This window comes from Lissotriton helveticus, chromosome 5_1 (assembly GCF_964261635.1).
Source record: "Lissotriton helveticus chromosome 5_1, aLisHel1.1, whole genome shotgun sequence".
In the NCBI taxonomy this organism is placed as follows: Eukaryota; Metazoa; Chordata; class Amphibia; order Caudata; family Salamandridae; genus Lissotriton; species Lissotriton helveticus.
Genome location: NC_136065.1, coordinates 1,265,303,383 through 1,265,319,285, shown reverse-complemented (window position 1 = coordinate 1,265,319,285; position 15,903 = coordinate 1,265,303,383). Strand labels below are relative to the sequence as shown.

Below are 15,903 nucleotides of genomic sequence, written 5' to 3'. Positions count from 1 at the left end.
AGGGCCTTGGTTGTGTGGAGCCTTGTGGGTGTGGGTCAGCAGCTTGAATTGGCATCTCTTTTATACAGGGAGCCAGAAGTTTTTCCTGAGATGGGGTGTGATGTGGGTTTGTTGGGGAAGGCCGAGGATGAGTCTGACTGCGGCATTCTGTATGGTCTGAAGTCTCTGGGTGGGGTGGGTTCCTCACTGAGTGGTAGGTTAAGTTGGGTGTGCTCTGCGTAGAAATTTATGTTGAGACCGTGGGAGCTAACTATGTTGGCCAGCAGAGTCTTATATGCGCTGAAGAGTGTGGAGCTGAGGCAGAGGTAAAAGGTGGGAGGTGGATACTCTGGGTTCTTCCAGTGAAAAAGGAGGTGATACATTTGAGCGCGTCCCCTTGGGTGCCGATGTGGTAGAGTCTTTCGATCAGTGTGTGGCCGGTTACGGTGTTGAAGGCTGCTGAGAGGTCAAGGAGGATCAAAGCTGCTGTTTCTCCTCGCTCAAGGAGGGTTCGGATGTCGTCGGTGGCTGCGATCAGGGCGGTTTCTGTGCTGTGATCATTGTGGAATTGGATGGATTGGGAGACGTTGAGTAGCTGGTTCTACTCCAGGTATGTCATGAGTTGATTGTTGATGATCTTTTCCAGTAACTTCGCTGGGAATGGGAGCAGGGAGATTGGCCAGTAGAGTTCACTGGGGTTGGCGTGGGCTTTTTGAGTAGTCGCCTGACTTCGGTGTGTTTCTAGGCATCAGGAAATATTGCGGTGGTGATACAAGTGTTGAGTAGGTTGGTGAGTTTCTGGCGAAGCCATTGGTTTCGGAGGTTGAAGATGCGGTGAGGGCATGCATCTGTGGGAGCTTCCATGTGGATGTTGTTTATGGTGGAGGTGGTGTCCAGGGGGAGAGGTTGTTCCAGGTCAGAGTGTGGTTGGTGTCAGTTACGGTGGTGGCGTATCTGTTGAGGAAGTCTGTAGCTGTGGATTGGAGTTTGAAGTTTCCATAGATGGTTGCGATCTTGTCGTGGAAGAAGTGGGCGTGGTTGTCGCACAGCTCCTGTGAGAGTGTGATGTTGTTTTCACTGGCACCTGGGTTTGGGGAATTCCTGAACGATGTTGATGTTGGTGCTGTTTTTGATGCGTGTGACAAGGGCAGTCTTCTTTGTTGCCCTTAGCAGGCGGTGGCAGAGGTTGAGGGAGGTTTTAAAGGCTGTCCTGTCAAAGGTGTCCTTGCTGGTGTGCCATCTTTTCTCCAACTGTTCGCTGTCTCATTTTGCTGTCCTCAGTTCTTGGGTGTACCAGCAGGCCTTGTTGGTTGGACTTTCTCTGGATGCTGTTCTTGATGGGGACAATACTGTCTGCGCAATTGGTGGTCCCAGCGTTATGTTTTTTCCTCCCTGTTCGAGGTTAGTGGCAGTAGCAAGGTTGGAGGTGTCGGAGGCATTCGCCCAGCTATTTTGTTCCACCTCAAGTGGGGGGGCGTTGGTCATCTTGGGGGTGGCAGTGAGTGGGCTGAAGATTCTGAAGTGGAAGATGGAGTGATCAGTCAATGTGAGACCTGTGACATGGCTGTATTTGACGCAGTTGCTGGAGGTGAAAATTGGGTGTCGCATGAGAGGGTGGAAGTTAGGTCCCATAATTCAGTTTAATGCTTGCATTGTGAGCGTGTGTTGAGAAGGGTGCTTGCGAGTTGGTGTTTTTGCTCATGGGGTGTCAGGGGTGTCTGTGGTGTGTTTGGAGTGGGTCTGGTCAGTGAGCTGGTGAGAGTGTAGTGGCAGTTAAGAGGCAGTGGATAGAGGTGAAAGGTCATACCATGGAGCATGGGTTGGTTCCGTGGCAGTGTTTGGGGCGGCATCCGGGGTTCAGAGTGTAGAGGTCAGTGATGGTTATCTTCGGGGTGCGGGAGGGCCAGTGGTCGTGGCAATGGGCGGGGTCGAGGCACAGACCGGCTTGCCTTTGGTACGCCAGCAGCATGCCCACTGTGCACGTCCGCTGCACAGTCCTGCTGCAGCCTGTATTAAGTAAGTCCTGGGTTAGGCAGGGCTTCTGTTGGCGGGAAGAATGGTGAGTGGGAAAACCTGGTCAGGAAAACCTCTGTGGGAAAAACCGGGGAGCTGCAGTGTTACTGTATCAGTCTGGAACAAACAGGAACTAGAGGCCACAGGCAAGTGGGAGGCTAATCGTCCAGGTGCTCATCACATGCAATATAATTGAGAATCAATGTTTATTACCTTGATATGGTTGTTTTACAAGGAATTGGTTTCAGAGCAATGCTGCCCACAAGTCACTTTCTTGTGCTTCTTTTATAGGGATTAAGGTGAATGCTGACAGAACAGCGGAAGCAGGGAGAGAAGCGCCGAAAGAAGACTGGAGATGCTTTGCTGGAGAGGGCAGGAACTGGATCCGAGAAGGGCCGATGCCAATGTCAATATATATATTTGTGACAAATGAAAGGCGGGACCTTTCATTTGTCACTCGTCCATGGTGTGACAAATGAAAGGTCCCGGCCCCTACCACATGAGCAGTCCATGGCTGGAACATAAGTAGTGCAGCGCAAGCACAAAAGCAGTCCAAGGCTGGCATATGAGCTGTAGTAGGCTGGTAGATTGCTGTTGCAGCCATAGACACATGAGCAGTCCAGTTTGCACATTGGAGCAGTAGAAATAAGGCAAATGTTCGGTAAAGCCATAGCTCATGAGCAGTCAAGACTTAAACGAGAAGTCGCATCCCGGCATATTAGAAGGACTTGCACATTAGCAAACCTCTCTCTGGTCCTTGATTTTACTTGTAGGACTCAAGGATCCCTTCTTGGCACCCTCACATGTAGTGTAGTAGGCATGTATATTTCCTGCTTAAACTGCCTTCCTATTACTAGTGAAAGTGTTCATGTCACTTCTGGGACACATTATTGGCTTAAAAAGAGAGAGACTTCCGCAAAAAAGAATTGTTGTATTAAGTGCACTAAATGACGCCTCTATACCCACGCCCTCCTGCCTCTTCTGTTTGATCACTCTTCCATCGACTTCTGAAAACTCCCCCTCCCCCCCTGGTATTGCCTCAGTCTGTCTCTGGGGACAAAACATTTAAAAATGACATCAAAGAATAGCTTTGCCTTTGTCATTAGTCATGCCTGTCTGCTTCCGACAAACAGCAATGAGCAAAAAGGTAATAGGATGACCACACAGAAGCACATTAAAAATAATCCAACTGCAAAAGAAGCCAAGTGTTTGAAGGCACTTCACTAATTCGGAATACATGAAATCATCAATTACCTAATTGAAAAAATAAGGAATGTGGAACACATCAATAAATAAAAGGTTGGTTGTTATAATACAGTGAGTGATTTTGCATTGGCCTACAAACTTCAATTGCTGGTTTACAAAGAACTTTTAGGTGTGGAGAGGAGGTTGAAGTAAAATCTTTTCAGGAGGTTCTTATCGGGGTGACACTACTCACCTGCAGGAGTATTACTGCTTTCTCTGCTCTCTGAGTCCTGATGGTCCATTGAGTCAGATGTTTCATCTTCTTTAATTACAAATGACACTATTTGTGCCAATGCATCATGTTCTGCATAGGAAACAGAAACAAAGTATATAGAAATGTGACCCCAAAGGACGGGTTTAGGAGATAGATACCTTCGACAGACAGAGGGTGTCCAGGTGCTACATACACATAAATACACATTGTTTTATACTTGCGTACTTTATGTACAATACCTTTGATACTGAAATTTTACCGTTTATGTTTAGAGAATTTGCTAGCATGATAAGTTATTTTCTTTTTTCTCATACCCCACAAAAACACACCACCAAGAGCGTTTCAACAAGGATCATTGCTCACTAACGTATTATGTGATCCATGGCCCATGACAGACTAGGCAGACCACCTTTATCTGTTCCACTTTTTGCCACTTATCCAAGGGCTACATACAAGGACAAGAGATTCGGAGGGCGGGGGTCTCTGTTCCTTACATTTCTACTGAGGCACAAGTCACTGTAGAATATCAGGAGATGTGGATTATTCTCATCTTCCACTGTAAATATAAACTTGTTCAGACATCACACATCTGTAAATTTGTCTAAGGCTGTCTACTCACCCGTGGGGCTGTCAATGCTTTCCTGTGTTTCAGAGATCAGATAGTCATCAAAACAGGAAGCCGTTTCTTCCTTGATTCTGAATGGGACAACAGATGTGTTAACAGCACGTTCTGTTAAAAGAAAATAATGTTATAAATACACGATTTAAGTCTGTCTGCAATTTCCCTATTAATGAAGTTCGAATGTCTCACAAGTCGCCAACCACAGGAGCAAAACGTATCAAGTTTCAATAACTTTAGTATTTCTAATCATTTAAGAAATTTACCTATACCAGCTGCTGGAATCCCCACTACCATCTAGTGCCAATACTAGAAAATATAGCAGGAAACATTAAGCTGGGGGTCTCACTACGCATCCCCACTATATGAGCCATACATTTCTGGTGCCCTCCTCCATCCTCATGTACCTGTCAGCTGCAGACGTTCATTCCTCAAGGTACACAGCAGTGAAACAACCTAGCTCACTGTGACACATTAAAGGAGAACAGGAGGCTATCACCAACCGTACGTCCTCCAGACAAGATATTCAACTCACAACAAATACAGTAGTAGCATCCCCACCCTGCATTTCAGGTGTGACTAGTCCAAGCGGAGCCAGCCTTCAAATTATTGAACAGAAATGCTTCACATTTATCAGTGTGGCATCCTGCACCATTGGCCAGTCTGCTCAAACCAGCAGTATTCCAATCTGTAGCATCCCACTATCAATCACTCAATCAATCAATCAATCGTTTTATTAAGTGCGACTACTCGCCCGTAAGGGTCTCAAGGCGCTGGGGAGGGAGTGGGGGGGAGTGGGGTGTGCAGGTTCCAGTCCATCAAGGAGGGGGCTGATCGTAGGGTCCTTTGGGGTGCGTGGAGTTTGATTCGGCTGTTCCAGTATGCTGGTCCGGTATTGTGGAGGGGTTTGTGTGCATGGGTGAGAATTTTGAAGGTGATTCTAGCCTCGATGGGGAGCCAGTGGAGTGTGACCAGGTGCTGGGAGATGTGGCAGTGTCTTGGCAGGTTGAGGATCAGTCTTGCGGCGGCATTATGGACCTTTTGTAGCTTGCGGGTGAGATTTTAGTTTTTTCTGGCATAGAGTGCATTGCCTTAGTCGAGTCTGCTGGTGACAAGGGCGTGACGGTCTTTCTGTGCTCGAGGGGGATCCATTTGAAAGTCTTAAGTAGGAAGCAGAGGTTGTAGAAGTGGGAGGATGCAACAGAGTTGATTTGGTGGCCCATTTTGAGCTCGGAGTCCAGGATCATTCCAAGGTTGTGTGCATGGTCCGTGGAGGTGGGTGGGCTTGCGAGGGCGGGGCCACCAGGTATCATTCCAGGCCTTTGATTGTAGGTCCATGATGAGTACTTCTGTTTTGTCAGTGTTGAGTTGTAGGCAGCTGCTTTTTATCCATTTGGCGATGGCTTTCATGCCTTCTTGAAAGTTGTGTTTAGCTGCGCTGGGCTCTTTGGATAGGGAGAGGATGAGTTGGGTGTCGCCTGCGTATGAAACAATGTTGAGTCTGTGGGTTCTGACGATGGGGGCGAGCGGAGCAATGTAGACGTTGAGAGTATGGGGCTGAGGGAGGACCCCTAGGGGACTCCCCAGATGGTTGGTGTAGGGTCAGAAATGAAAGGAGGGAGTCTGACCCGCTGCGTTCTGCCGGAGAGGAAAAAGTGAAACCAGTAGAGGGCCTTGTCCTGGATCCTTGCGTCGTGGAGGCTGTTTGTTAGGGTGCGGTGGGAGACTGTGTCGAAGGCCGCTGAGAGGTCAAGGAGGATGAGGTCTACTGTCTCTCCTCTGCCCAGGGGGGAGCAGATGTCGTCAGTCACGGCGAGGAGGGCAGTTTTCGTGCTGTTTTTTTTCTGAAGTAGGATTGGGAGGAGTAAAGGATGTTGCGCTTCTTCGATGAAGGTGGCTAGTTGGCGGTTGATGGCTTTCTGGATGATTTTAGCTGGGAACAGGAGCAGGGAGATGGGTCTGTAGTTTGTGAGGTCAGTGGGGTCCACCAAGGGCTTCTTGAGGAGAGAGTTGATATTGGCGTGTTTCCAGTCGTCGGGGAAGGAGGCGTTCGCCAGGGAGCGGTCGATGGTGTGGCGCAGCCTGGGTGCGATGGTGTCAGCGACCCGGAGTGGATTGACTTCATCGTTTCCAGCGTGTCTTCGGTGGTGAGGGCTTGGAGGCTGTTGATCGTTGGCTTCAGGGTGTCGGGGGTGGCTGGTGAGGGTTCAGGTGATGGTTGTCTTCATCAAAGTTGTCGTAAATTTTCTTGATTTTGTGGTGGAAGAAGGTTCAAGGCTATCTTGACCCTGGATGAGGAAGCTCAAATATAATGATACTGGTCAGGTGTAGGAACTAGACAACAATTAACTGTGCTTTCAGATATTCTATGTCTTGGGATGAGCACCAGACAACCAACTTCTCCCCACATCCTGCATAAATCTATTTGATGGATGGATGCTTGGCTGCCAAATTACGCCAACCCCTTGGGTGGGAAGATTGAAAGCCATTAACTGTTGACGCGCAATCTCCATGCATGGATGTGTAGACTGTGCAGGCTTAAGAGCAGGATACAGCCCTGCTGCTGCTACAGACGGTTCTCCCGAAGGGGCAGCCAGTTCGGAGGATCAGGAAAATGCTACTTACCAGTATGCATCTGTTCTTGGAATATAGAGCTGTAGATCCGTATACTTTTGCATAGATCGCCATCTGGTGTTAGGCTCGGAAGATAGCACTTTGCTATTATAGAAGTATTGTAGTCACGAGATAGGTGACTCCTTCTATGGTTAATAGTGCGTATGGGCATCGACTCAATCTCCAGATTGTTTTCGCCATTAAGGGTGATAATGGAGTTAGTTAGAAATAGAAATTATGTCCATGTGCAATGTATCTAAGTAAGATAATACTGCAACATATAAAGGTGTCCCGGGAAGCCGGTGGGCGTATGCGGATCTACAGCTCTATATGCCAAGAACAGATACATACTGGTAAGTAGCATTTTCTGTTCGAGGCATATGAGCTGTAGATCATATACTTTTGCAAAGACTATATAGCAGTTACCTCGGTAGCGGTGGCTACCTGTATGTGTTGCAGCAGTTTGAAAAAGTGTTCTTAGTACAGCCTAGCCCACACTAGCTTGGTGTTTTGCCTGTTATGTTATGTTATATATTTGTCTTTTATAGCGCACAGCTACTCAAAAAGAGTGTCCCGGCGCTTTATTTAAAACCTGTATCAAGGTAACACAACACAGCAATGAAAACACAGATCAGACAGAATAATAAAACTGAATAAAACAGCCTAAAGGGCAAAAAGCCAGGTTTTAAGGCCCTTCCTAAAGGTAAACAGGTTAGTAGCACCACGAAGAACCAGAGGTAAAGTATTCCAAAGCTGTGGCGCTAGCAACCCAAAGGAGCGGCCTCCAATACGAGCCCTTTTTACTCGCGGGACCACCGCAAGAAGTAGAGATTCAGATCTTAGAGATCGGGCCGGGTGGTAAAAGGCAAGTCTCCTTTGGAGATACTGTGCTCCCACAGCATGAAGAGCCTTATAGGCCAAGGTCAAGGCCTTAAAAGCTATCCGCTTCCGGATAGGCAGCCAATGAAGCGACTGCAAAAGGCTAGCAGCACTAACTCGCCTGTTTAGGCCATAAATCGCCCTCGCAGCCGAGTTCTGGACGACTTGCAGCCGCTGCAAAAGATATTCCGGCAGGCCCAGATAAAGGACGTTGGAATAATCCAGTCTTGAACCAATCAGGGCCTGCACTGTCGTCTTCCTATGCTCCTCTGAGAGTAGAGGTAGAAACTTCCGGAGCATCTTGAGGAGACCGAAGCATGTTCCCGTTAAACCAAGGATCTGAGATATTAATGTCAGACCCTTATCTATCTTGACCCCCAAGTTCTTAACCAGCTGGGAAGAGCAAGACGGAGGGAACATGTTTTCAGGCCACCATGCCTGCCAATCCGGATCAGAAGGACAGCCGAAGAAGAGTACCTCAGATTTATCTGAGTTGCACTTGAGGCTGTTCAGCTGGAACCATTTAAAAACAGCCCCAAGGCACTCACGGATACTCTCTCCATCGAAATCCTCTCCTTTCCTGCACGAAAAGAGGAGCTGGGTATCATCGGCATAGGATACGATCCGGGCCCCAAAGGACTCAGCCAATGCCGCCAAAGGGGTCATAAAGATGTTAAAAAGAGTCGGGTTCAACACAGAACCCTGCGGAACTCCAACTCCCAGTGGCGGCATCACGGCCGAGCTAGATGAGGCCCAGACCGTTTGACGGCGGCCAGCCAGAAATGATCCAAACCAATTGTACACCGTCCCCCTCAGACCGATGTCATGGAGTCTGGCGAGGAGACCCTCATGGGCGACGGTGTCAAAGGCCGCCGACAAATCCAGCATGACAAGCATGGCTTTACCTCCCGAGTCCAGTACCTCTTTGATGGCTTCAGACACCTCCAACAGCACCGTCTCGGTGCTTAAATTGGGGCGGAAGCCAGATTGAGTAGAGTGCAGTACATTATGAGACTCCAAAAAATTGGAAAGCACAAATGCACATGCTTCTCCAGAATCTTCGTGAGCACAGGGAGGAGAGAGATAGGCCTATAATTGGCCAGGACTTCCGAATCAAGACCAGGCTTCTTAAGCAAAGGGATGACCATTGCCTGCTTCCAGACCTGCGGAACCACACCCTGACTCAAAGAGAGATTCAGGAGCGGGTTCACCAGCGGATTTATGACTTCCGCCATTTTTGCCAAAAATTTGGCACGGCATGGGTCAAGAGGTGACCCAGATTTAAGATTGCCCATAAATGCCAATGAAGCAGGAACTGAAATAGATGGAAAGGCTACCAAGGCTGGACCCGTAGGGGCCTGTGGAACTGATCCATCTTCGGGACTGGCTGAGACAACCGCCGCCAACCGAGGAAAGGAATCTTGGATCAGCTTTATCTTGTTGGTAAAGAAATTTGCAAGATCGGAAGCCCAGGACTCAGGAGGAGCAGCCTGAGTAACATTAGATCGGGGGACCGTAAATTCCCTGACGATTGTAAAGATCTCTTTACAGGAATTAGAAGCGGCCTCAATCCTCTTTGCAAAATAGCCTTTTTTCTCCCGGAGGATATCCCGATGATACGTTTTGACCGCAGTCCTATAGGCAAGCCTTGCCTCAGGGTCGTACTGTGAGCGCCAGGCTCTTTCAGCTACCTTGCATTGCCGTCGAGAAACCGATAGCGCAACAGTAAACCAAGGAGCCGAGACCCGCTTAGGTGTTAATCGGGGAGCCATCACTGGGGCTAGATCGTTTAGCCTATCCAATAGCCATGCTTGCAGGGAGTCTACGTCCCTCTCCAGATCTCCCGTGAGGGGGCAAGGATGGTCCAGAGCAGCCTGCGCTTGCATGTCTGGCGTCACCCGATGATACGCCCTAGGAGCACGTCCCTGCTGCTTAGGAGCGGAGCTAGATGGTTTCAAAGTGCCCCGAATCTGGAATTTGACCAGTCTATGGTCTGACCAAAGCACTGGTAAAAGAGCCGTCCCCTCCAAGGGGGACGTGGAAAAGACCTGATCTAGAGTATGGCCCTTATCGTGCGTTGGTCCAAAGAGATAAGGGACAAGGCCAAGAGGTGAGGAAAATGAAATTATGCCTGACCAAGATGCCCCCTACGTATACCCTATGTTACATGTGTGTGCATGTCATCCATGCATATTTCCTTGTAGTGGCCTGAATCACTAGGCCTCTGCATTCATGTCCTGCATTAGAAATGCCAGTCATCAAAGTCTCCCAAACGTTAAGGTAGCATAAGGCCCATGTATTTGCATTTCATGACTCCTGACACACTGAAAGCCGCAAGAAGCCCAGCAAGAGGCATGCCAAAACAGTTATCTGTTGCTTTACAGAATCACATTACAGTCTGGTGAAGAAGGTACACAGAACCCATCTGCATAGATAGGGCCCAGCCATTCTGTCTCTGTTTAAGTGGATTACAGTGCTTGCATCCATAGAAAGCTCATGCAATGAACGAATAATCAGATAATACATCCCCTGACTCTAGATATCAGTTGTACTAGATGTGCTGGTCGCCTTGACACAAGAGATCTCTCTACTAGGTTGAAAGTCAGCTTCCTCCCAGTTACACGTCAATTGCACGTCATGCTCAAAGTTGCACAATTAGGGCATAGTTCCAGCTAGCTATCCAAACTCCTCCTCTAAGTACCCACCCACCTATGACACCTACCTATCACCTACCTATGACTCATCAAAGTGTACACCCACATGTTCTTATCTTTTTCTTTCTCTGCTCTGCCTCGTTCCTTCCTACGTCCTATGTACAAGATAAAATGTATATAACCCATGTTCAGTAAATAATTGTTAGATGACCCTTCCTGAACCTCTGTGGTGATGGAACTGATTCTCCCTTTGACTCGAGTTATTGGAATAAAGCCCATTTAACTTGGACACCACGGATCCTGTCTCTCAATTTATGCATGATACTTTGTTAATGCCTAGAAATTCTGCCAGGGTAATATTTTATTTACCACAGAGGGGCCGTAATAACAAGCAATCTGTTTGTGTCAGGGTCCAATCGCTCGTCCATATGAAAATTAAAATCCCCAGCCAAAATACAATGTTCCACTTTCAAGGCCAACACCGAGATTACCGACTGGAGCTCATCAAAGAAGGTACCAGCCGGTCCCGGTGGCCTATAAACTAAGAGGCCTTTAAAGGATTGATGAGGCGCCAATGTAATGGAAAAGGTAAGGGATTCAGACCCTGTAATGCCCTCCATAGGCAGAATCGCGCATGTGGCGCATTTATTCACCACCACTGCCACTCCGCCACCCCTCCCCTTCAATCTATCCTGCCTAAAAATGTTATAGTCAGGGGGAATAGCTATAGCTATATCAGGGTTCGAGGATTCTCCCAGCCAAGTCTCCGTCAACATCAGGCAGAGCGGCTTTTCTGTCACCAAAAGGTCATAAATATCCAACGCGTGTCTGCATACTGATCTAGTATTTAAATGCAAACAGGGATACTTCACGCAGTCGATTTCTCTGTTTGGTCGAGGGGCCGGGGCATAGCTGGGAAACCATCCACACCCAGGGCATCGACTCTTGCCCCTATAACGACCCGGAAAAACCTTAAAACAGCTACAGGACATCTGTTTTGTGAAAGTGTGCGGTGTAGACCATGTTGCGGCTTTGAAAATGTCCTCCATGGAAATGTTTCCTAAGAATGCCATGGATGCACCTACTTTGCGTGTGGAATGCGTCCTAGGGGGAATGGATAATGTACGCTTTGCTTTTTAGTAGCATATTTGAATGCATTTAACGATCCACCTGGCAATCCCAGCTTTTGATATAGGATTGCCCTTATGAGGTGGTGAGAAAGCTACGAATAGTTGTTAAGTTTTCCTGAAACTTTTTGTCCTTTTAATGTAGTAGATAATAGCTCTTTTGATGTCAAGCGCGTGAAGAGTCCGTTCAACTACTGAGTCAGGTTGAGGAAGAGCTCAACAGGCTGGTTAAGGTGAACGTCTGAAATTACTTTAGGAAAGAATTTAGGGTTTATCCTAAGAACCACTTTGTTGTGATGGATTTGAAAAAATGGTTCCTATATGGTTAATGCCTGGAGTTCACTTACTCTTCTGAGAGATGTGATGGCTACAAGGAAAGCTACCTTCCATGTGAGGAACTGTAACTCACATTTATGTAAAGGTTCAAATGGGGGACCGATGAGCCTTGTTAGGACAATGTTTAGATTTCATACTGGAGAGGGTGGAACTCTAGGAGGAATTATCACTTTAAGGCCTTCCGTGAAAGCTTTGATAGGAGGCATCCTAAACAATGACAAGTGTTGTCTGTTTTGTAAATAAGCTGCTATAGCAGCAAGATGTAAGCGTATAGATGTATATGCCAGTGAGAGCTTTGCGCATCGATGGGGAATCGAAACAACACGGACCCGGAGCGCAGCAAATCACATCCGAACCCGATGGCTGAAAAAAACAATCTGGAGATGGAGTCGATGCCCATGCGCACTACTAACCAAAAGAGGAGTCATTTATCTCGTGACTAAAACAAATTCTACAATAACAAAGTGCAAACATCTGAGCCCAACACCAGATGGCGATCTATGCAAAAGTATGACATTTACAGCTCATATGCCTTGAACTAGGTGACTCCATGAGTTCCAGGTAGCACACTCTCCTTGCCCAGTCCAAAGTCACAAGGATGACTAGGATCCAGTTGCTCCTGATTTTTTTAGTACACTGGGCAGAAGAGGGAAGGATGAAAAGTATACAGGGGTCCCAATTCCTAGAGTAGGAGAAAGATGTCTCCTTGAGAGGACTATCTTGGTAACTCAAATGTGCAAAATGTTTGACACTTCATTATCTGCGGAGAATAGATCGAATCAAGGTTCTCCCCACTGGTGGACGACGCCCTATGCCACCTCCAAGTGTAACTGCCATTCATGATCCGCTTGTGGCTGCGGTTGCCCGCCCTGGTGTTCAAAGATACTGCCAAGTGCTGTGCAATCAGGGAATGTCCTGTGTGTTCATCCACTTCCAGAGATGTAGAGCCAACTAGCACAAGTCCCACAACCCAATACGGCTCTGTTTGTTGTAGTACCACATGGTGGTTGTGTTGTCTGTAAGCACCTGTACCCGTTCCTTAATGGTGGTCAAGCAAATTGCTCTCAACATCAACAATTTGATGTAGCCGAGAGCTTTCGCTGGAGACCAGAATCGTCTGATCTCCACTTCTCCCATGTGACCTCCCCAATCCAGTAAATGTGCATCCGTCACCGGAGTTAGTTCTGGGTGGGGTAGGGAGATGAGTCCACTGCTGGTCCAACTGTAATCAAGCAGCCACCACTGCAGGCATTTTGCAGTAGCCTTCGACCCCTAAATGTAATCTAAGAGAATGCCTCAGCGTTGAGCCCACTGAGACTTTAGATCCCAGTACAGAGCCTGCATGTGTCACCTAGTGTGGTCGACAAGCAGGATACAGGAGGCCAAGAAGCCTCAGAGCCAACCTCACAGAGACCTAGGATGCTGTCTGAAACATCTTGATCATCACATGAATGTCCTGGACTCCTTGAGGCGAAGGGATGGCTTGGAAAAGCATCGTATCTAGGATGGCTCTGATAAAGGGGAGCCGTTGTGCAGGAATCAGGTGTGAATTGATGGAAACTCCCAACCATGACACCTGGTAGGCTGTTGTCTGGGAGTGGTTTATAACTGATTGAGGTGAGCCGCCTTCAACAGCCAGTCTTCTAAATATAGGTAGACTGGTATGGCCAACACCCACAGATAGGCTACGACCACCACCATCACCAATACCTTTGTGACCACCCGAAGTGAACTGGTAAGGTCAAAAGGGAGTACAATGTACTGAAAGTGCTATTGGCCTACCGGAAACTGCAGGTAACAGCTGTGAGACTGAAGGGCGGGGATGTGAAAATATGAGTCCTGCACGTCCAAGGTCACCATCCATTTTCCTGTGTCCATGGCAGACAGGACTTTGCCTTTTGAACTTGTCCTTCCACAGGAAGAAGTTCAGAGGGCAACAATCTAGGAGAGGGTGGAGCCCTCTGTTCTTTTTGGGCACCAGAGAGTAATGGGAGTAACAACCAATCCTCAATTCTGATGCTGAAACACTTTGTATTGCTTCCTTGGTCAAGGAAGCTTGAACGTCTCCACAGAGTTTGGACAAGTGGTTCTCCAGGAGATTTGGGTGGCATGTCTGAGGTTAAGGTAGAAACTGTAAATAATATCCATTTTGCACGATCTGGAGCATTCATTGATTGAATATGCTCCTCCAGCACAAGAGGTGGAAGGTGAAGTGACTCCCTAGTGGGCGTGCTGCCGAAGTTGAAGCAGTTTTGCTGTGACTGCGGGGGAGGGCCTAGGCCCCACACTAGTGTCGACTGCTCTACCCAGTAAGTATTTTCCAGACCCAACTTAATAGAGTATTTCACTGCATCCTGTCAATCCAAGAGTAGCATTTGTAAGGTTTGACTGACTTCATCTGAGAACATTGGCAAAATATCCTCTGCTTTGTGCAATATTGTGTGTTATAATCTGCTCAGGAGGCATGTGGTGTTTACCGACCTGAGGGCCAGGCTAGAAAATGACAACATCCGTTTGGCAAATGCCTCCATTCTTTAGGATTCTTTGTCAGACAGGTTGTTGGGTACACATTTGAGTTCAAGTGGCTAGTTGATGCTTGGACAACAAGGCTTCCACGGTGGGATGCTGCAAGAGAAAGTCTGGATCCCCGGGAGCAGGTCTTTGCCACCTCGCCCCCTGCCTATTGACTGAAGGACAACATCCTGGTTTAGGCCAGGTGCCCCTCGTTAATGGGGAGCAGAGTCTTCTAAGTTGGTTGTGAAGGGTTAATGACTTGTATTAGGAGGGTAATTTGGACCTCCAGGGTTGGCAGGATGACGTCAAGGGTCACAGCAGCCATTTGAATCACAAAAGGTCAACGATGAGTACTTATTAGTAGCCATGGCAGGTGTGGGTGTGGGGAGGTTACTGTCTGAGGAGGTGTTTAGATTACTGGCACCCTGGAGGTCATCAAAGATATTGCTTTCATCATATTGTTCCTGGTCATCATCAGCAAAATTGCCTAATTGGTAATGTGGGGTATAATCTGGCTCAGAATGGGTATATGGTCTGGATAGTAAAGAGTGGGTCTCTAAATCCAACACTACAATCTGTTCCCCTTCTGTTGTTGGTGACGTCGAGAACGGCGTCAATTCACATGCCAGTGTGTCGTTTATGGCACCAACCACAGCGTGAAGTATGCTGCAGAGCGTGAGCAGTGGGTGGCATTGGGTGGATTTGGGTGGAGCCAAAGTCAGAGAGGATATCAGCCCCCAATGCTACACCTCAGCCAGGGTGCCTAGGGCAGAACACGACTTTGAGTGGGGGGACAAAGCAGACCCATGCTTAGATTTCTTGTGGGACTTCCTTGACTTACTGAAGGTCTACAACATCGAAGGTAGCCGGTCAAGGGAGCAGCCTCTGTAAGGGGAGAAAGTCCTTGCCTTTGATTTCGACCAGCAACATTGTGCCTTTGACTTCGACTATGAGCACATTTTATACTCCGACTGCTACCATGGCTCACTGGTTATAAATTGCCTATTTGTTCATTTTTGCACAGCATGGACACAAAACTGAGTAGTGTTTGAAGCCAAGGCACTACCATAGATAGACGTCATGGGTGCCCATCTTTCAACAACTGCTGGTGACAGTCACAACAAGTCATAACCCCTGTTGTTGTAGGTGGTGAAATTTGCTGCACACTGACAAAATTTGAGGGAAAGAAATCTCTATGAGGAGTGACCGGTTTTGAGAACTTCGGATCTGCCACAGCAGGTGCAGAAAGTAAGGAACTGAAGTCACACAGAGATGGCGCATATATAGTGGTTATGTTGTCATGTCCAGGACGGGATGGACTAGATACAGAGCCGCACAACGTCACGTGTTGCTGCATGAGGGAATTACTATGAAAGTTTCTGGTTCCAGTATAGCGTCTGTGGAAATTCACAAGTTGCGGAATCTGCAGTTCTAAATCTCTATGAGAAATGTAGCAGTTTGTTTATGTTTTGGGCACTCAATTAGTATACTCTTACTTTATGAGATAAGATACCACTCTATTCAGGATTATATTTTGCAAATACGATCATGTGAGTGTGGGGATTGGTCATTAAATTATTCTATATATTTTGTGATGGATTAATGTGTTAACATAAGTTGATATACTGAGAAATCATACTGTGTCAAAATATATAAGACTGTACATTAGTGGTTTATAAGTGACTCTGTTATTCTGTATTCAACAATATG

General features: G+C 47.4%; 1 protein-coding gene across 2 annotated transcripts in view; it reads right to left on the bottom strand.

Annotated features, from left to right (window-relative positions):
- The window catches only part of LOC144755281 (uncharacterized), a 203,836-nt gene that overhangs the window by 86,340 nt on the left and 101,593 nt on the right, over positions 1–15,903 (bottom strand). For both annotated transcript variants that reach the window (XM_078644053.1, XM_078644052.1), the window contains exons 5-6: positions 4,071–4,181; positions 3,431–3,541 (exon numbers count right to left, since the gene is read on the bottom strand). In XM_078644053.1, coding sequence (XP_078500179.1) covers positions 3,431–3,541; positions 4,071–4,181 — 222 coding nt within the window. The remainder of the gene's footprint in view (positions 1–3,430; positions 3,542–4,070; positions 4,182–15,903) is intronic.